We start from the raw sequence: 22,646 nt of genomic DNA, 5'->3' as shown, positions 1-22,646 counted from the left end.
AGCACTTAATGATCTTTTACACATTGAACATTGCAAGGATGCTTCGTGGGCATACCTTAGTGACACGGCTGACAATCACAATGTGTTTGCAACCATGGCAACGTGTGGGTCTACAAGTATGTCATGGGACGTCCACAGAGAAGGTCTGCTGAAGCGGCGTCCCGGACCAACTGCTCTGATGACAACAACAGGGAAGGCCACTACCTCTATACGACAACGGTCATGAAGAAGTCAACGCAACGATCACGACATCGTCTCAAGAACGGACTGGCCAACTGGAGAAAGAGAAAGCGGCACCCTCAGAGAATAGTGCAAATGGCTTCGTGGAAAATACGCTCCCTGCCATCTGTGGCTCCCACATACCGACCTCCACCTGCACTGACCAACGTCCACTACCTTGTAGGGCACCTAAATCTGCTCGGGACGAACAATGCTGCGAAAGGGGCAATGTTGTAACTCCTCTCTCACACCACACTGATGGTGCGCATCAGAGCAGCATTCAAGACAAGTAGTTGAAGACATGTAGATACAGGAAGGAAGAACTGTTGTAGATCTGGCTGAAGTCATGAGAGTCTGAACAGTCTGGGGCTAAGTGCTGTCCTGTGTGATACTAGTCAACTGTTTGGGAGACCTGGGCGACACTGGGAAGTGTGTCTATGTTTTTTTCTAGTATTACATATTACATATTCTAGTATTACATATTACATATTACCTTCATCAACAGATGCCTGAGAAATATCCTAAAAATACACTGGTATGACAAAGTAGAAAACACCAAACTGTGGGAGATGAGTGGACAGAAAAATATAGAAGTGCAGATCTTAGAGAGGAAGTGGAGATGGATTGGTCACACCCTTAGAAAAGATACCAGCAACAGAGCTAGGCAGGCCATAGAGTGGAACCCCCAGGGAACAAGACGCAGAGGAAGACCAAAAAGAACATGGCGACGCAGTGTACTTGAAGAAGCAGAGAAGACCGGGAAGAGCTGGGACACCATCAAAAAGCTAGCAAGAGACCGTGGAGAGTGGCGTGTTTATGTCGAGGCCCTATGTTCCATGAGGAACTCAAAGGAATGATGATGATGATGACATATTACATATTACTGAATTTGAACAAAGTAAACAACATAGAAGATATAGTAGTACAAGAAAATGGAATTCAAAAACTATTAGCTAACACCAAACGAAATAAAGCTTCTTGACCTGATGGTATTCCAGCTAGATTACTCAAAGAACTAAGCAATGAGCTAGCCCCAGTGTTCAAAATACTCTTTCAGGCTTCACTTAACCAGGGCAGAGTACCAAAGGACTGGAAAGAAGCTAATGTCACCCCCACCCCCCCCCCCCCCCCATTTAAAAAAGGAGAAAAATCTGACCCAGGAAACTACAGACCAGTATCACTTACCAGCATCACATGTAAAATCCTAGAACACATAATATGTAGCAACATCATAAACCACTTAGACAAACATAATGTCCTCACACCATACCAACATGGCTTTAGGAAATATAGATCATGTGAAACACAACTAATAGGACTAATTGATGATTTTTCAAAAGGTTTAGATAATAGTGAACAAATAGATGCTATCTTACTAGATTTTTCGAAGGCTTTTGACAAAGTTCACCACCATAGTTTGCTTAAACAATTAAAATATTTCGGCATTAATGGTCCACTGCATCAGTGGATTAGAGATTATCTGATAGGGAGAGAACAAACTGTAATAATAAATGGCTCTAAATCAACACCGATAACAGTAAACTCAGGTGTACCTCAAGGAACAGTCTTGGGTCCACTACTATTTTTAATTTACATAAATGATTTACCAAATTGCATTACTTCAGGAACAAAAGTCAGATTATTTGTAGACGATTGCATAATATATAGAACAATAACAACAACACAAGACACATATATTTTACAAAGAGAATTAGATGAATTACAGAAATGGGAATCAAATTTCCACCCAGAAAAATGTCATTTGTTAAGAATAACAAAAAAACTAAAACAAATTAATTCCACTTATCTTATTCATGGCAAACCAGTAACACAGACTAAAAACGCAAAATACCTAGGTGTTATAATAAATGAAAAACTGTCATGGAATCCACATATTGATGAAACTACAAAAAAAAATCAAACAAAGCATTAGGATTTATTAAAAGAAAATTCTATAAATCAAATAAGAACATAAAACTAAAATGTTATTTAACCTTGGTTAGGCCAATAATAGAATATGCATCCTCTGTTTGGGACCCCTCAACTCAAGAAAACATTAAAAAACTGGAACAGACACAAAATAGAGCAGTGAGATTCATAACAAACGAATATTCACATTTGACTAGAGTAACACCTTTAGTAAAATCACTAAATTTAGAAAGACTTCAGGACAGAAGGCTCAAAAGTAAAGTAGCAATCATACATAAAACACTGAACCATAATCTTCAAATACAAAAACAAAATTTAATAAAACACTCTGAAAGACACAAAGATAAAGGCACATTCCTCGTCCCATATGCTAGGACAAATTTGTAAAAACACTCCTTCTTCCCTAGTGCTATTAGAGCATGGAATGGGTTGCCTGAGCTAGCCAGGAAAACCAGTGACTTGGCTAAATTTAAGTCATTGGTTAATATGCATGACTAAATGCATGACGCGTAGGACGTAATCATCTTCTTTTTTGAAGTAACGTCTGTATCATATAAGATAAGATAAGATATTAAGTAGGGAAGCGTGGTCGCGAGGCTAAGTGAGCTTGAACTTGGCTTGGCTTGGCTACATATGAAGAGGGCTCGAGGTTCGACACCCGAGGGCAGAGTTGTTTTTACTGAGCGCCTGAAGGCAGCAAGAAAAAACCTCCTAGATACCCCCCCCCCGCCCCCCACTGCTCCAAAACTGAGATTGGATTGAAGTATGAAAGTAGCGCTATATAAAAGGTATAATTTGTGTAATTTAAGTAGGACTCTTAGAACTTAAGAAATTACTCTCTGTGACTTGATAGCGGAAGTCCAAGTCTAACTATTTGTTGATAGCTTATATGAATACATCGTTTATTTAAAATAAATACACCGGAATATATTTTAATTTACATGCCCATGAAGAAAATAAAATATTTGTGTATTTGGCACAGAAATTTATTTATTTACTAAGATAATAAGAAGTCTCAATTATTTCGCTAGCTACAAGAGACAATTAATGTGTACAAGCAGCCATCAAATAATGTCTATGTTATCAATCGGTAGGAGCGTTGCACATTTCACTGGCTGCTCACATTCCAAATCTGTTTCCATGGTGTAATGTTTCCCCGTGATGACGTCAGTATCCTTATTTTTATTGCTATTCAACAAGTTGTTTTGCTTTGTGCGTGTCTTTAGAAGAAATTCTAGACCTTAGCAATTACTTCTCTGTTTTTTAATGAGGTGTTTAAAAAAAAAACAAACACTTGTTGTCAAGTCCTTCACTTGCATAGTTGGTGGGGGTAGTGGTATTGCTTGACGTTAAAAGCTCTTCACTTGTTTAAGTAGAAGCTTTTTGTTAGTGTATTAAGTCTAGGTCAATCTTTCACACTGTTCATGGAGATTGTCGAAGTGCAACATCCTACATACGTTTGATGAAATCCTAGGCCAATGTTTTGATCAGTGAGTCTCAAAACGTATTTCCACTAGACAATGAAGAAAGGTTTGTGAAGAGGATAACATCCACAGGGTCACGGGAATCAGTTAAAAGGTTTAGCTAGGCTCTAGGTGTATTTATTTCATAATTAATACAAGAAAGTGAAACATTTGAAGTTTAAGTGAAAATTAAAATATGATTATTAAAACCTTTAGAAATAAATATGCATTAATGCAAATCTTTTTTTTATGTTTTGATATTAAATCGTGTTTCCATTAGCGACATGACAGCGTCAGTTGAGCGACACAATACTCATGCCAAAGTGACAGAGGAGCAACTCGGTAGGGACACTACTGCGACATAGTAAGGACACTGCAGAGACATGGGCGCGACTCAAGCAACGCCACGGCGACAGAGGAGCGACATAATGCGACATAATGCGACATCGCAGCGTCAGAGTAAACGTGAAATTATGCACATAGTTTTTCCCCATATTAAAAACATTAACCTTAAGCTGATTTCAATAATAGAATTAACAACACTTGGCCATGTATAGTACAGATGCTAATTGTTGCATTGACAATCGGCAAGTATTCCAATTTTTTGGTCTTGTAATTCTACTTTTAAAAGCTACTAATTTCCAGACTAAGAGAAAAAAAATACTTTTAAAAAACTGTATCAATTAGTTTGGATCAGTCATGTAATTAAATTTGTATTAAGCCCCAAACGGCAATTTATAAAGGGGACTAATTCAGTTTATACCACTTTAGTCAAGTACTATTTCTTTCCTTGTTTGAGATACCAAACAAAACAATTTAATACCAATAGTTTATTTAACTAATTGGTTTATTTTCATTATTGATTCTTGTGTTGTCAGGTAAAAGAAATAATTGTTCAAAATGTCAGCTTGATTCGAGATTGGGTGTCGGAGAAATAACGTGTATAAACTTTTGGCCAGACAGACAGACAGACAGAGTTGATATACGCATAGTAAGAAGTAATTTTGGAAGAGATTTCGGACTTAATACACAAAGTAAACAATACAAGGATGCACGGTGGCACAGTGGTAAAGCACGTGGCTTCTGAACGGAAGGGTTCTGGTTCGAATCCCAGTTTATAACTTTGAATTTCTGGATTTTTTGTGTGTGCAGACCTAAGTCCTACCAAATCTAATGGCTGCTTGAAGAGGTAAAAGCTGCTGGTTTTTATGTTGGCCACATGAGACACATGAGACACCCGTGTTAACTGTGGGTCACAAAAACATATGACACGTGATCGCAAGGTTTGAAAGAGGTAAAAAATTCTTTTTTTGTTACAGAGAGAAAGATCACAGTTGAATTAAATATTTTTTGCTTTAAGCCAAAGAGCTAAGTAATTAGGTTCCAAAAGTGCACAGAAATGATTAGTTGATTTGTGAACTAAATGGCTTATCAATATTTCCGTATTTTGTAGATGGGAGACATCAAAGACTTCATTTATGAAAATAGCCCATTTAATTCTTTTACTTTATTGCATTAATATTCGCTGTCCATGTGGCACGCAATAGTTGACAACATTGCCTGGAGTCTAGGCCAAGACCAAACGATAGTTCTTACAAGGGATCGATAACCACAACCTCACTAACCCAGGCCATCATCTTTCACAGTAGGACATATTTCTCTCTGGACTCTTCATACAATTTTACATTTTCAGTTCAAAATAAAATGATTGAAAAGGTTTTTTTTTTTTTTTGGGTCTTGCGCAATATTGTTTCATATTAAAAATTTAAAGTTGGACTTTTGCTGCGTGTAAGTGTGACGTCATTAAAGTATGAAAATGTCAAGAATTGGTACTAGAAATAGTAACGCCATAAAAAAAATCGCATTTAAACTATGACATTTTCTTTGCATTTAGATTTAAATATATTATACATTTCGACTTCTGTCTAGTTCTCTCCCTCTCTCTCTCTCTGTCTGTCTCAGTGTCTTTGTCCTTCTGAATCACTTTATTTTATGCTTTGCTTTGTGAACGGTGTGGTTGAGAAGCCAAAACCCCTTGCAACAGTTTGGCTACCTAGCAAGGGGACTCGAGTTCGAATCACGACTTAAGCAGAGTTGTTTACTTAGCGCCTAAAGGCAGCACGGAAAACCTTCTCCCAGATTCCTCCTTCCCCACTAGTTTACAAAAAAAAAAACATTGCACCATAGTGCTCTGACCATAGTGCTCTGACCATAGTGCTCTGACCATAGTGCTCTGACCATAGTGCTCTGACCATAGTGCTCTGACCATAGTGCTCTGACCATAGTGCTCTGAGCATAGTGCTCTGACCATAGTGCTCTGACCATAGTGCTCTGACCATAGTGCTCTGACCATAGTGCTCTGACCATAGTGCTCTGACCATAGTGCTCTGACCATAGTGCTCTGACCATAGTGCTCTGACCATAGTGCTCTGACCATAGTGCTCTGACCATAGTGCTCTGACCATAGTGCTCTGACCATAGTGCTCTGACCATAGTGCTCTGACCATAGTGCTCTGAGCATAGTGCTCTGACCATAGTGCTCTGACCATAGTGCTCTGACCATAGTGCTCTGACCATAGTGCTCTGAGCATAGTGCTCTGACCATAGTGCTCTGACCATAGTGCTCTGACCATAGTGCTCTGACCATAGTGCTCTGACCATAGTGCTCTGAGCATAGTGCTCTGACCATAGTGCTCTGACCATAGTGCTCTGACTATAGTGCTCTGAGCATGTCTGTAAGCATAAAAGCTGCGCTATCTAAAAAGCAATTAAATAATTAAATAATTTGTGTCTAATTTTTGTTCTTCCTCTCTCTCTTTTCCTACTGTATATTCCATTTGATTTTTCTTTGTCTCTCTCCCTCTCTCGGTCTCTGTCTACATCTCTCTTTCGCTCTCTTTTTCTGCCTGTCTCTACTCTCAAGCTCCCTCTCTTTTCATTATCTCTTTCTTTTTTTAAAATTCTTTTACTCACTCTCTCTCTCTCTCTCTCTCTTTCGCTTCATTCGCTCCTCTAATCTGAACTTTCGCTTCAATAAACTAGTAATATGATGAACTGGGTTGCAATCTCACTTTCAACCCAGATTTAAAAACACTTTCAACTCAGATTTAAAAACACTTTCAACTCAGATTTAAAAACACTTTCAACTCAGATTTAAAAACACTTTCAACTCAGATTTAAAACACTTTCAACCCAGATTTAAAAACACTTTCAACTCAGATTTAAAACACTTTCAACTCAGATTTAGGTCACCTTTATATCGTTGAGAGAATGAAATCGTAAAAGTACAAACATCTAATTTATTAGAAATTTTAATGTAGCCTTAAATTTCATTAGACCAAAAGAAAATCCGCCGCCGAAGACAGACGCAGTGGGCGAAAAAAAATCTTAATCGACCACCGCGGAAAATAGTTATGCTTGTCCTGGATGTGGCAAAATATATAGGTCACAGCTGGGGCTGCGTATCCACGGGAAATACTGCATTCCTCATAAGTCTTCGGATTCGAAGACAAGCCTTATTATATTTCTTTAAAGATTCCCTCTACCACAATCCCACAACAACCATTTAGACATATTTTCAATGTCGCATAAGTAAACCAAACAGCTGTCGAATGTCCGAGTCGCTGGTCCAGACAATTCGAACTTGTTGTAAAATACAGGTATGTCAAATTTACACCTTCTTGCAACCAACTTTGAAGAATTACTTTCACGCGGGGCGGTAGAGGTAAGCCTTAGCGCTGGCCTCGAGCCATAAAAGACGAAGTCTTGATACTCATGACAGTCAGATCTCTAAATCACAAGTGCGCTTGGCCAAAAGTTCAGTTGCCTTTCTTTATTTGTTCCTCTTTCGTAGCACTGACCTACATTTGACTAGATTTACAAGTCAAACTTGAAAATTAATTTTGGATTTTGGATCTTTTGGATAAGCGTTCAGAAAACCAAATGTAGATATTCTACCTATAGTTATCCAGCTACCGCGAATGGTGAAATATTATTTTCAATGCTTTTTTTCTTTCTACTAGCAGACGGATTAACGGACACAAAATTTTTAGCGGCTGTTGGACTCTCGGGGGCATCTATAAAATGATAAAAGTTTCATTCATAGATGGGAAATTATTTTCTAATGTAGATTTAAAAAAAAAAAGAATTTTCAATGCACTGCCTGCTATCATTGATTTCCACTTTTGTTTGCACTTGGTTATCAAGTGATGTTACATTCAAAGTTTGGGATATAGATTTCAACATAAAAAGTTTGAAGACCTGATAAACATGTTATTTTAATATGTAATCAACAACAAAAAAAAAAACTAACCTTTGAGGATAGTCATGAAACTTTATACTGAGAAATGTTAAAACTCCATGTCACACTACTGGACACACTGGTCACTTTCTTTCTGGCTATCTATGAAGTTTAATGAGAAATGTTAAAACTCCATGTCACACTACTGGACACACTGGTCACTTTCTTTCTGGCTATCTATGAAGTTTAATGAGAAATGTTAAAACTCCATCTCACACTACTGGACACACTGGTCACTTTCTTTCTGGCTATCTATGAAGTTTAATGAGAAATGTTAAAACTCCATGTCACACTACTGGACACACTGCTCAGTTTCTCTCCCACTAGCTATCTATTAAGTTCCATGTGAGTAACTCGCTCCTTCTCTCTCTCTCTCTCTCTCTCTCTCTCTCTCTCTCTCTCTCGCTATAATATCCCCCCCCTCCTTTTTTTCTGGTCTCTCTGTCATCAGAGTTTAATGCGCCGTAGAAAAAGTCTGATCACGCCCACACCACGAGCCCATGTCAGACCTGGCCTGGAAGCGGAGTCGGGTGGTGCCAAGGCGGGAGGGGGGGGGACTAATGTAGGTCACAGTGAAAGTATCAAAGTTTCGGACAATTTCTTTAATCTCTACAATGTTTTTGTCTTGGGCCTGGACACACATATAGCTAGCGCCACAGGCAGTGCCGGAACTATAGTAAATATATCCGTATCAATAGCCCTACCCGATCTAGCATCCTAATGTTTATAAGCCTATAAAGCGGCGGGTCATATTATCGCATATTTTCATTATTGGCGAATTAAAAACAACTATAAATACAAAGTTATTTGGTGTAACCGGTGTGCAAAAATACTGCATTCCTCAGTAATCTTCGGACTCGAAGACAAGCCTTATTATTATTAAGGTGTCAACGGAGCAGCGCGATACTGACAAGCTTGTTTCCAGTATGTCAAACCTTCTGCCAGTATATCAAACCTTCTGCCAGTATGTCAAACCTTCTGCCAGTACGTCAAACCTCTTAACTGTTTTTCTGTCTACGTCCCTGTCAGTTTCTCATTAGGGGTAACTTACGAACGATTACTGCAGATCTATAGTAAACACTTATTGATAACAAATATATTTCTAAAAGAATCTAGAAAAAGTCTCTCTCTCGTTAAATCACACGTTAATTATCTATATACAAAACACTCAGTGATACTAAACACAAAACTGTCCTCTTCTACTGTAACAACTAACACAAACACAAGTCCAGGAAGCAACTGGCTACCAAGCTCTCTCTATCCTACAAGGAACTAAACCCATCACGTGTATACCGTTCACATTCATACATGAGGAAATAAACAAAGGGATAAAACTCTTTTGTACTAAAATATCAACAAAGAAATAACACAATCACTATCACCATACCTTCCCCCTGACAGTCACTTCTGCCCATTCAGCGGCGTATCTTGAAAGACATTTGGAGGTCATGTCAGATAACCTTGAATAAAACCCCTTGAGGTAAATTAAATGACACATTAAGACTCATTTGAAACGCAAAAAAGACTGACTTGATTTCATATCACAAAAACATCCAGAACATGACGACAAACGATCCGACACTCTAACTAGCATTGTCTTCCCAATGACTTTATACTAGAAGAAATTCCTGTTTCCATAACAAGCTGACAAGCACAACTGTTGCTTGGTGTCATGAAATGTCAACTTTCAATGAAAACAGAACATTGCGCAAGGTTCAGAGTTTTTCTTTCACCTCGATAAAATGTGGAGATCTCTATTTCCAGGCGTGAAACAAAACATTTATTTTCAGAGTTTTTTTTGTTGTTGCTCTGGTTTTTATTGTTGACAATTTTTTTTAATGTTTTTTTTTTCAGCGATTCTTATTAAATATTGTCGAGGTTTCAAAGTGAATATAGATTTAAATATCGTTACCAAAAAAAAAGAGTCTATATATAATGTAACAGATCCATCGGTAACATTTGAAAGAGAAAAAGGTTTTAAAAAGTTAACACGTTTTACTCTTAACCAAGGAAATATGTTACTAATACAATAACTAATACTGACCATTGGGAAGACATAGCTCTAGACCGCACCAGATGGAGAGAGACAGTGACCAAGAAAGCTATGGACAGCGAAAGAACATGGGCCTCAGCTCAGGAAGAAAAACGTACAATGCGAAAAATGGCCAGCTCCTCTACCACCGAAGCGAAATCAACTAGACCTGCGATATTTCTGGACGGTAGTGTCTCTCCATAATAGGTCTCCACAGCCACAAGAGGAAGTGTGCGAGATGAACCATAGTCGTTCTACGACTGAAGGAGGCCAACCAAAACTAATTTGAAAGTATGAACCTGTTATTTTACATAGAATGTGATTTATGACATGATAGATCCCCCACGATATGCTTAATCTGACTGTCCTTTTCAGAAATAGAAGACGGATTAGAAGTGAACATTGGTCTCGGCACCAGCACTTAGAGAGGACTACAAACAGGCCCTGCTCCAAAGACATATATTTCTTACAACTTCTTTACTACTACCTGTCTGGTCGTGCGACATGCTCGCTGGACTGTCGTTCAATGGTCTCGATGATCCCGGGTTCATACCGTTCCTGCAGCCATCATCCAGTGGAGGGCTTGACTAGGAGGTAGATTATCTTCAACACTGAAGAAACATCCAAAACATGTAACAAGAGACTTTGTTTTACTTAACGTCCACCAGTACATAGTGTAACTAACTCTAGTGACTCTGCTATGGAAAACAAAAAGAAAACTTGTTTAATAGATTGAGTATGTCTAGGCCAATTACATCTCTCATCAATCAACAATAGCCCAATCAAATCTTCGTAAGGAGAATTATTATTTGCTTATTGAACGTCATGTCACCATAAAAGACGAACCCCCCCCCCCATCTCCTCGTGATTTGTGGAACGTAATGACTAAATGAATTCACTTTGTCCAAATTCTATTACCCCAAAGTACATGACCAAATTGGTAATTACATTAGAAAATCACCATGCTACATGAAGCCTGAGGCCCAAAGAAAGACTAAGGCTTAGAAAAGAGAAAGAAAGATCAAACCAAGATAACATTATACACAAACACGCATATATATATATATATATATATATATATATATATATATATATATATATATATATATATATATATATATATATATTTAACATAGTTAAAGCATTTGATTCTGTAACATAACTATAACAGTTAATTACGAAACAGCAACACTACTCAAACAATACATACATAGCTTACCATATCAACACTTGATACATTTATATGCTGTATGCATGACAAATATGTAGGTCACAGCTGGGCCTTTGTAGCCACTGGAAATACTGCATTCCTCATTAATCTTCGGACTCGAGACAAGCCTTAGTATTATCATTACTTCGTTTAATAATAATAATACTGAAGATAATTTACAATCTCATGACCAGACACAAGAGGTCGGTCTACTCCCTAACTCGCCCCCCACACAATTGAGAGGTGCTGTTGGTGGTAGAACAAGAGGAGCCAAAAGGATCAAATGGACGAGAGAAATGAATATAGACATTATCAAATCGTTCCTCCGTATAAATAAATGTGATGATAAAACTCTTCAATGTTATAGTCAAAACTCGTCCAGGAATTCAACAAAATATCCCTTATCATTCCTAGGAAGATTCTCGTTGCCTGTCAGAGGGCGGTACTGCTACATCACCATCTGAAACTGTCTAGTAAAGTTGTGCGTCCCACTTGGAACTCTAAGGCCAACAAAAGCGAACATAGGCTTATGTCTGCTACATCACCAGAAAATTTCTCAGAGGAAACTGATAAAAGAACAACAATGAAATTTGTTTCTCTTTAACGAAACTCGACCCTGGCAGTGCTAAAGATTGAATACTCGTTCGTTTCTAAGATAATAATAATAATAATAATCTTTACTACCCGTGAGGAAATTAGAAAATTAATGAGTGCTACTGGATGTTAAAGCCAAGAGATCTAAGGGATTTTAATTCGACTGCTGGACAATATGTCATTGTAGTAAACAACAGAGTACAAGCCGGACATTTTCACATGCCTACCTTACGGAAGACGCGACTTCGAAAAGTGGACATGTCCTTCTTTTTCCGGACGTCTGTTAGCCCTTTAAAATTTGGACCTAAGGAAACAGAAATAAACTCAACTTTCACAATCATAGTTTACCCAACAGGGGCAACAATTTTTTTCCCAATTGTAGAATACAGTTGTCTTCGCTTATTATGTATGCTTATTATGTATGCTCCATAATGCTTCCATAATTGCCATATAAGTATAAAAGATGTATATAAGATCACGCTATATATAAGTAAATAAATGGGTAATAAAGTTAATTTTTTTTTTATTTTTGTACTTTCGTTACAAGCTGAAATAGTTAGTGATTCATGATTAAACATACAGCTGTGGCAATTCATATCACATTACATTATTAATACGATTTTATAACATTAGCGAAAATATTATTTTACGGTTGAGGGTCGCCGCATAGTGTTCAGTTGTAAAAGTGGGTCGCGGAACTGAAAAGGTTGTGAACCACTGAAGCTTTTTGATAGTAATTGGTGAGTGTGAGGAATAGGAATAGACATTAAGTGTCCAAATATCTGATTCTTTACAATAGTATCTGCATCAATTGGATTAGCTATAATTACGCCACTGGTGTGGCTGTGGAAAAAATTCATTGTAAATAATGCTTCATTATTCAAGGTATAATAAGTTGCGAATTAAATTTCTATATATTGTTTTATTTTGTAATACATTTATACCAGATTTTTCATGATTTTATTTAAATAAAAATAATTTTGATATTTTTTCTATCGTATTTTTATATATTAAACGATTTATTTGAAACACAATACAAATATTAACAAAAAAGAATTATATTAAATTTAAGTTATTATTTTCCTTTTTTTTTTTTTTGTAAATTATGTTTGAAAAATTATTATTCTCTCTCTTTGCAAACTATATGAAAATTAGTAAACACTAGTCGACCGGCGGCGTAGAATACGCTGTTATTTGCATGGCCGGTCTTAGGCCACTGCAACCTATGCGACCGCAGTGGGCCTCGCACTTTCATAGGATCCGCACTTTCATAGGACCCGCGCTAATTCAAGGTGTATAAATTATTAAATTAAATCATTTTATAACTTAAAATAGATTTCCCGCGCCCATCTGTCGATTTACCAAGAGCTTCTGGGAATCTCCCGAAGATGCAAAATATATGAAGTCCTTAAAATATACGGAAATATATACACAAAAATTGTCATTTTGGGGTGTCACTCAATATGGAAAACGCCAATCCTACATATGTTAAACTCATAATGTTTTTAAATTCAATATTTGGACAATTTTAATTTACGTTATAACTTTTGATAAATGTAAAAAAAAAAAAAAAATAGAATCGAAAACCCTTTTTGTGTGTAACCAATCAATTAATTAGCTTACAGTATTAATGTTCAACAAAAAGAAACAAAATAAACAAGAGTTTGTTTTTTTAGGGGGAGATTATTTTTTTCTTGGGGAGCTTACCGCACCTATTGACACCGACCCTAGTGACTCTACTGCTGGCTAGTTTATGTCTTGATTATATTTCTGGAGGCATACACAATAGTTAAGACACGGAACTCAACAAAGAATATTGCACACGGTCTTAAGTCTAAAATCTAAAGCAGTTTTTTTTTCAAAGTCTCTGCCCTACCCCCAAAGGAAAAAAAAAAAAAGGTTTGAGTGAGGACTGACGACAATGTCATCTATCTCGCATCATTCAGAACTACCGTCCTACAGTCACCATAGAATCACACAGACTTACTCATACACTCCTTAACAATTAGGCGATGAATATTCATTAAGGTATGTCCATTCAATCTTTTTTTTTTCGGAAGTATTTTCTCATAAACAAATCTTTTGTACACTAGAAAAACAATTCCGGAGTTAGTAGGGGAATAAATATTGCAATCTACCCCAGCTTGTCAGGGAAATGGACTCCCATCACCAAACCTAAGCCTCCGTTCAGAGCTTCAGAAGTCACACTCCTGGCTTCGATAACTAGAGGTTAAAAAGGGTTAAAAAAAGAAAGGGTAAGATATTGGTATTGAAGTATTGAAGCGTTTTTCTGATTTCTGCTTTCTTCTGGCGTATCGTTCATAGTACTAAAATGCATCAACAACAAACAAAGAAGCAAATAAACCAAGAAAGACGTAGGTCGAATAGAATTAAGTTCAGAAAGAGTCTGCATTTGCCTGTTCAAGACTCCAGGTACATAGAACGCACGTACGGTGTGTAATGAACGTGGTCGTCGTAAGATCGAGTTCATTAAGACGTTTAATTGCGGACCTTTTCTTTTAATTACGCAAAAGTCGACAACACAAGTTAAATGTTTTTCGCACTCGAGTGGCGAAGCTAAAAAAAATAATTTATAGACTCCAGAAAATCAATACTAGTATCAACCTGTAATCACTTGACTGCTACATGCTGATCTATCAGTAACATTCGGGGACAAAGAACAGTTACTCGAGAAATTTTATGTAGTAGAATTTACTTCTTGTGAGGTTAAGATAGAAAAGCTGAATTGACACGTTTCTACCAGAGATAACGTGTTGACTGAACAATGACCAATTTTATGATCGCCAACAGAAAAAAAGAGTATCAGCTTATAATCATTGGATACAGGAGATTTCATACTTTTTACTGCCAAGGTAATACCATTACTATTACCACCAGACTACACATCACTTCTAACTTCTCACCACTTCTGATGGAAATATTTAGAATCCGAGCCTATTATAGCCTACTCACCTTGGAAGTCAAGTGCGCTATTAATCTGCTACAAAATCAATGACCTAAAAAACGTGGTCGTTCGTTCACACAATGTGACAAAAAAAAATTACAGCTTTTATATGGCGCTACTTTCATGCTAGTAGCATGCTTAGAGTGCTATGTTCCAATCTCATTTGTGGACCAGTGGGGGGAGGGGTATCTGGTAGAAGGTTTTCCGTGCTGCCTTTACGCGCTCAGTTAACACAACTTCATTAGTAGCCAAGTCAAGTTCTCGACCACGCATTAGTCTGTTAGTTCATTTCTACAATGTGACATTTAGTCTGTTCGTTCCAACAATGTGACATTTAGTCTGTTTGTACCTACTAAGTGACATTTAAGTCTGTTCCTAAAATGTGACATTTAGAACGTTCTGTCCCACAATGTGACATTTAGTCTGTTCGTTCCAGCAATGTGACATTTAGTACGTTAGCTCTTGCAATGTGACATTTGGCTTGTTCGTTCCTATAATGCTACATTTAGTCTTTTCGTTTCTACAATGTGACATTTAGTCTGTTAGTTCCTACTAAGTGAGATTGAAGTGTTTGTTCCTAAAATGTGACATTTAGTACTTTCGGTCCCACAATGTGAAATTTAGTCTGTTCGTTCCAACAATGTGACATTTAGTCTTTTTATTCGTCCCAAAAATGTGACATCGAGTCTATTCGTTCCAACAATGTGACATTTAGTTTGTTCGTTCCAACAATGTGACATCGAGTCTATTCGTTCCAACAATGTGACATTTAGTCTGTTCGTTCGTTCCAACAATGTGACATTTAGTCTGTTCGTTCGTTCCAACAATGTGACATTTAGTCCGTTCGTTCCAACAATGTGACATTTAGTCTGTTCGTTCGTTCCAACAATGTGACATTTAGTCTGTTCGTTCGTTCCAACAATGTGACATTTAGTTTGTTCGTTCGTTCCAACAATGTGACATTTAGTCTGTTCGTTCGTTCCAACAATGTGACATTTAGTCTGTTCGTTCGTTCCAACAATGTGACATCCGGCCTGTTCGTTCCTACAAAGTGGCTGATCTTACTTAAGTTATTACAAGACTGGGTTGAACTAAATAGTCAGTAGAACGAGTTTCCTCTTCCTCCCCAAAAACTTGTTGGACTCAAGAAGCCCGCACTGAAGTAAGTAAAAAAAATGTTCCCTGTTCCTAATGCTCCCCCCCCCCTATTTCGTAGTCCCTCTTCTCCTCGTGCCACCCACGAATAAAACACTTAGTGAATGGTTTACTTAGTATGTCAAGGCCAATCACTTGTATCATCATAAAACTTTCATCTCGTCAAATCTCCATTAAGAAATTATTTAGTATATGATGTTTATATTTCATGTCGACATATTCGAAGAGGGAACCGTGTAATTGAGATTAATAAAATGTTTGACAAATGAATTCGCTTTCTCATAATTCTATTTCCCCAGCAGATAGGAGAAAAAATATTTGATTGCATTATAAAATCTTAATTCTAGCAAGTGAAATATTAATATGGAAATATTGTGCTAAATATTCTGTGTTCAATGTATGAAGTTGAACTAATAATTCGTGTACTTGACTAGAAAGTTTTGGGGTGATCTTAGAGAAATGAAGTTTCTCATTTCTTTGCCCCAACCTCCTACAGGAAGGAGAGCTTACTATTAAAAAAATAAATATTTGCAGATTCTTCCAAGGTAATCGGTAGTTTTCTTCAAAAAATGTGTAACTTGTAAATAAGAAGTACTATTATTTTTGTTCATAGTTGAGTGATTTGAAGTATCTGGCTCCAATCAGTAAGGAAAAGATCCAATTAGTTTTTATATTTACCCCTTGTACGTCTATTACTATTAAATAAAACAACAACAACAACAACGATTCCTTGTTCATTTCAATGCATTAGCCTATAAGCATTTATTTCATTGGCGGTGAAGTGACCGGTGTGGAGATACACACCATGAATTTTATGCTTGATAAAGGGAAATAATAAGATTTTATTTAGAAAATGCTGCTTTATTTCCCCTTGAAAATTATTTTTTTAAATTCGTAACATAATAAAAAAAAAATGTCTCAGAAAGCCTTCATTGCAAAGTACCTATAAATTACTCCTTTCTTTTCTATTGGGAATAAGAGATTATAAAAAATACAGACTATCCATTATGAAACAATGGTATTGAAACAAGGAATAACCTGTCCAGTATGCTGCCAAATATCTTTACCACACTTAGGTCTCGCCGGCCACACGAGGAGGCACAAAACCCCAATGTGCAAAGCCCTAAGCCCCCTGGATGACAGAGCTTACAATTTTGATAAAATAAAAAAAAATAAATAATTAAATAGAAGTCACACTTATATTGAGTGAAATTGCATTAATTATTTTGATTCAATCATGTAAGTAATTTCTAGTTGATCTAGATAATAATTTGTTCAAGTGGAAATATTTGTATCAACTGTTATTGTTTCATGTAGCTTTAATGCTTATAGAATAACTTAATGTGCTATGGTCCTTTTTGAGGGCCAGATGGAAAGGGGGGAGGGGGGAGGAGGTATCTGGGAGAAGGAAAAATTCTGTCCAATAAAAAATTTAAAAATACAAAAACAGTTTAGTCATTTGTAAAAAGCAAAAACGCATCAAACTATTTGATCTAATAATTTCTTTGTAAAAAATAAATAAATAAATAAAACAAAAGTTAAACAAATTCAAATGTATGTTTTCTCTTAAATTTTCTTTGGTTTCTTCAATATTTTGAGCAAAATAAAAAAAAAAGGTTTCATTTTAAGAACATCATATTATATATATTATTATTACTAATAATTACTAACTAGATTCAAACCAAATAAAAAAAGTATTTCTAGACATTTTTTACAAATAAAGAAAAGTATTTCTAGACCTTTGTTACAAATAAAGAAAAGTATTTCTAGACCTTTATTACAAATAAAGAAAAGTATTTCTAGATCGTTGTTACAAATAAAGAAAAGTATTTCTAGACATTTGTTACAAATAAAAAAAAGTATTTCTAGACATTTTTTACAAACAAAGAAAAGTATCTTAAGATACTTGTTACAAATAAAACCAAGAAAACAAGCTGCTTATGTTAATCTACCTAAACATTGTTTAACTTACAAGACAAGTAAAAATACAAAAGTGTTTGAAGATGACAGATCTCTGTCAGAAAGCCTTGGACTAATTAAACATTACCTTATATCACTAAAGACCAAACTAGACAGTATTAATTTCCTCCCCTGCAACTAAGAACAGGACCCACACCTCTGTTAAATTACCATCTTAACAAAACATCTCACACAACTCCCCCCTTTGTAGAAACCATAAACCATATTCTCTTTGAATGCCCCTTCCTAATCCACCTTAGGCAGATCCTACTATCACTACAGCCCAACATAACCAACACCCTGTATGGCAGAGCTGAAGAACTGAAGAGAATAGCACACTATTTTTCCTTGGCAAAGTCAGCAAAAGAGCTCACAGCTCAGCAGCAAAAAGCTAGACAGAAGAAGAATCAAAGATAGCTACCAACACTTGAAGAACGTGATACCTTACTAAAACATATAAAATCTTTAAAAATAATCTACACCCATTAAACTACAGTTCCATCAGATCTGGATGAAGTGCTCAGCTTCTCTCCAATAAGACTAGTACAGAAAGATTTTTAAAACTCTTTTATTCCACTTTCAGCGAGGGTTTTTCAAGGTCATTTGTCGTCTCTGAGAAGTACACAGAATCCCAATTCATCAAGCACTGGTCATGTGTGTGTGTGTTTGTGATGTGTTGTTTTGTCTTCGGTTTTATTAACATTTATATTATTATTGTTATAATTGTAATACTAAGATGGACAATGGCATTCAAACTGAATAACATTTGTTTGGACCATTAAAATTTTCTTATCTTATTTTATCTTATATTGTACAAACATGTTAGATATCAATTTGGATATTTTGGCTTAATGAATAGCTTTGATAAATGCTGACAATTGTGGCAAAAGCATTCAGAAATTGTATACTAATATTAAATGTATATAATAATGTTGTTTCTAACAATCTGCACAGAGTATTGTCAGCTGATGAGTTAACATGGTACACATATTGTTGTATAAATATACATTTTGTTATAATCATTATATATTGCATCCCTTTGTACACATTTATTTCATTTTCATTACATTAATGTACATATTATATACATATATGCCTATGCAATATGCATAACAATAAATAAAAGACGTAATAATATATACAAATAACAGAAAATGTTAATTCATGAACATTACAAACCAATCTCCCAACATAGACCTCCAACATATGCATGGCATTGCATGAAAACTATTCATATGACGTTATATTGTTAATACATTATATTGAATTCTTGACATTATTTACTGTTCATAAATATTCCACACTCTGTGATATTGATCATTAAATGTAAAATAGATAAAGAGCAACAGTAAGTGCAGGTTGTGCCATTGCCCAATAAAAAGTACTCTTCTGGTACATTGAACTGCATGTTGTGTCAATGACCATTGAATGTATAGTAGATCTTAGACAATATTTTTAGGTCAACATCTAGTTTAAGATTTCGAATGTAGATTCATATTGAATACAATGTTCCTGTATTCATTTCTGATGCTTTATAAACAAAATTGAAGTTTGCTCCCATTATTTAAAAATAGCCATTAGAAAGTTTAAAATCCTTAAAAACTTCACTTTGAGACAAATTCTGTTTTAAAGAGTGCTGGTAGGTATGGACTCTGGAGCTACTTGACCTTTCAGTGAGTCTACAAATAGAAAAAAAAAGCAATATAAAGAAAACTTAGAAAATTTAGAATAAAATGATGGTTTATCTCTTGAATACAAGCAAAAGCACAGTGGTCTCATGATTAATTGCTTGGTTTCCCAAACCAAAGGGTGAATCTGGGATTAAGAGCTTCGTTATTGCTAGGGCTTACCTACGTCATCATAAACAGCGTCTTCTCTGGCTGGTCCTGAAGGTTCTCTCTGGCCAGAACGTGCTGTGTGCTCTCCTGGATTGAAGGCCTGGGTCAGCATTACCTTGACAGCATTATAAATGAATGCATACTGGGCCTTAGAACAAATGAAATTAATACCAAAAGTTAAACTAAAAAGAACTTTGCTGTACTTATTAGTTAGAGCAATGCAAAGAAGGAAGCGAAGTGAGAAGTGAAAGTACCAAAAGCAAGACTGGAGTGTGTGGAATAATTGGCCCTGGCAAGACCATTTGAACCAGCCCATAAGTAGCATGTCATATGATATGCATTAATTGGTACCTACCTTCATAATATATTAAGTTGGATATGCAAATAAAGCTTTAAGTTTGAAAACAAATGCTTTGTATTTATTAATCTCTGCCGAGGACAGATGCAGATGGCGAAAAGAAAATCTTAATCGACCACCGGCGGACAATGATTATGTTTGCCCTAAATGTGGCAAAAAATGTAGGTCACAGCTTGGGATACGTAGCCGCAGGAAATACTGCATTGCTCATTAATTGAAATTCTAGAAAACAATTGTAAGCTTAATTATTTTGATTTGAATAATTCTGTAGTATAACTGAGTTGTTTGTTTCCGCATGTGTCCGTGTCCAGCATGTCAGAAGGTCATGTCCACTGTGTGTCAATTGATTAGTCATATGTGAATGTGTTTACTGTGATCTTGTTCAATAAAACAAAGTGTTTGGTAATTCAAGTAGAGTTCTTTTTTTTACAATTTATAAACAGCAAAAGAAAAAAAAAACGGCCACACATTACAAGAACAAATATAAAACAAACAAAAAAACACAAAGACTGAAGTTATTATCTCTTAGTTTCTGCCAAAATAATGAGCCTACAACAATTTTTTTTTTTTTTTGCAAAAGTTTATTTAGGGAAGTATTTTATCTTATCAAATTCAGACATTACTTCAAAAAAAGAAGATGATTAAGTCCTACACCTGTAATGGGGATTAACATGATTAACTTACCAAGCCTAGCTTTGCCTATCTAGAGATGTAGATAATCAATTAATTTTTTATATTTTTTTTCAATACAACAATGCCAACTGTCTTACTTTTTTATAATTAAAAATGGGAATTAGGAACAAAACTATTTTACCTGGTAATGTTCTGCATAACATTTTTGTTTTTCACTTATGATTCTAAATTTGAGATAAAATTTTGATCCTCGTGCTAGACCCTACAACAAATACTTAGTGATTCTTAATAATACCTCATTCAGAATGCTGTCAATCTGTAGGCCTACTAATCAATGACAGATTTTTAAAAGCAAAAAAAAAAAAATATTGGTTTAAAAAATGTAAAAAGAAATGCACATTTCTTATAAGCAGCTATCAGTTTCTTAAGAATGAGCTAATGTTTGAAAAAAAAAAAGACTATTTTTAGTTGAAATTAAAGGGGAATAACTTCAATACTTCTTCATTTCTAATGCCTGTGCTAAAAAAAACAAAGCATTCTATAACCTGGTGTGCACTATGTACTATCATTGCCTTTGATTTCAAGCTTATCCAGGAACCACAACCCTTTCATTTCAAAATACTTACTCTGGTCTGCACCATGAATCTTCTTTTCTCTCGCATGCTCAGCACTCTTCCAAAGATATCCACTGTCCAGTTGTCCAGCTCACTGGCTGAGCCTCCTTTCTCCACACGTTGTTTGATTCGCGTGATCAGCTTGTTGAAGTAGTCAACTGCGATAAATGTTCCAGTTCTTCCTACACCAGCACTGAAAAGGTACAGGGGAGGTAATTTTGTTAAATCAAAAGTTAAAAAAAAAAAAAAAAAATCAGGATAACAAGAAAATGTCTTATCATTCTGGAAGTCAAACTTAATTTTAATAATTATGTGAGCAATATTGCACATTAAAAAATACATCACAACAATAGAATACAAATAATTAAAAAAATAAAGATTAAAAGGTAGTAGTCATGGCAAATACATAAAAAAAGTTAAAGATCATTCATTATTATTATATAGACTCATATCAACCTTTAACAGCACAGACACACTCCTTGCTGAATAGAAGTCTAAAATATGTAGAGTTAATTATTTTACATTTAATGTAGAATGCATTGACAACAAAATTTAAAGCTTTGGTCCTCAAGACTCACCTACAGTGGACAACCAATGGTGCAGGTGGCTCACTGCTGGTCTCTGATCTGACCACTCGGACAAACTCAATCAAGTCTTCAGGGTTGATGTCTGCCTCGTGGTCACTCCAGTATTTGAAGAAGAAATGTTTTACAAAACGACTTTTCTTTTCCTGGTTGATAGATCAACATGCTTAAAGTTAAAATTATCAAATTGGTATCGTTATATCCTTTTGGATATTATAATTATACATGTACTTTGGTAAAACAAAAAGTGCAAAAATTACTTTACAAGAATGACTGTGCATTAATACCAAGGTACATTATGTTACATTTTGTAGCTTAAAAAAAAAAAGATTTGATAACCATACTTACTAAGTTTGTTTATAAAAAACAACAATATAGACATACATAAAATGTTATACAGAGTGAAGTGAATTAGCATTCAGTAACAAAACCAAAATTATAAATATAGAAATTTTATATCTAGACATTTATTATGAATAATAAAATATACTTATACATCAAGATTTTATAATATTGTCATAAACTCACTGTGGTATGAGTCAGTTTAAGGGTTCGAATTTCCCAGTCCTTTGCGTCTAGTTTCCCGGTCCTGGTAATCAACATGTGACCATGCTGTGCTGTGTTACACTCACCATCATCCTCATAATATTTGGCCACTTTTTCCCTCATCATGGAGGTTCTCTTTATTCAGGAAATTCAGATAGAATAAAGTAGGCATTATAACATTACTATTTAGTAGTAACATTACAATTTAGTGCAGTGTATGATCATGATGACAGATTGTGCTCTTTGA

The 22,646-nt window shown here is 35.6% G+C and overlaps 2 protein-coding genes across 4 annotated transcripts in view; both read right to left on the bottom strand.

Annotated features, from left to right (window-relative positions):
* LOC106074836 (synaptotagmin-1-like) overlaps window positions 1-8,265 on the bottom strand; it is a 147,765-nt gene extending 139,500 nt beyond the window's left edge. Inside the window, exon 1 of the mRNA XM_013235704.2 lies at window positions 7,924-8,265. The gene's annotated coding sequence lies outside the window, so the exon portion shown is untranslated. The remainder of the gene's footprint in view (window positions 1-7,923) is intronic.
* An 8,332-nt stretch (window positions 8,266-16,597) lies between these two features.
* Window positions 16,598-22,646, bottom strand: part of LOC106074838 (receptor-type tyrosine-protein phosphatase eta-like) — a 49,425-nt gene continuing 43,376 nt past the window's right edge. For 2 of the 3 annotated variants that reach the window (XM_013235711.2, XM_013235713.2), the window contains exons 27-31: window positions 22,382-22,534; window positions 21,848-21,999; window positions 21,282-21,462; window positions 19,677-19,812; window positions 16,598-19,505 (exon numbers count right to left, since the gene is read on the bottom strand). In XM_013235711.2, the coding sequence (XP_013091165.2) occupies window positions 19,453-19,505; window positions 19,677-19,812; window positions 21,282-21,462; window positions 21,848-21,999; window positions 22,382-22,534 (675 nt within the window). In that variant the 3' untranslated portion in view covers window positions 16,598-19,452. The remainder of the gene's footprint in view (window positions 19,506-19,676; window positions 19,813-21,281; window positions 21,463-21,847; window positions 22,000-22,381; window positions 22,535-22,646) is intronic. The other variant, XM_013235712.2, reaches the window with a different exon arrangement.

This window comes from Biomphalaria glabrata, chromosome 6 (assembly GCF_947242115.1).
Source record: "Biomphalaria glabrata chromosome 6, xgBioGlab47.1, whole genome shotgun sequence".
NCBI classification, from domain to species: domain Eukaryota; kingdom Metazoa; phylum Mollusca; class Gastropoda; family Planorbidae; genus Biomphalaria; species Biomphalaria glabrata.
This window is presented reverse-complemented; position numbering and strand designations above follow the sequence as displayed.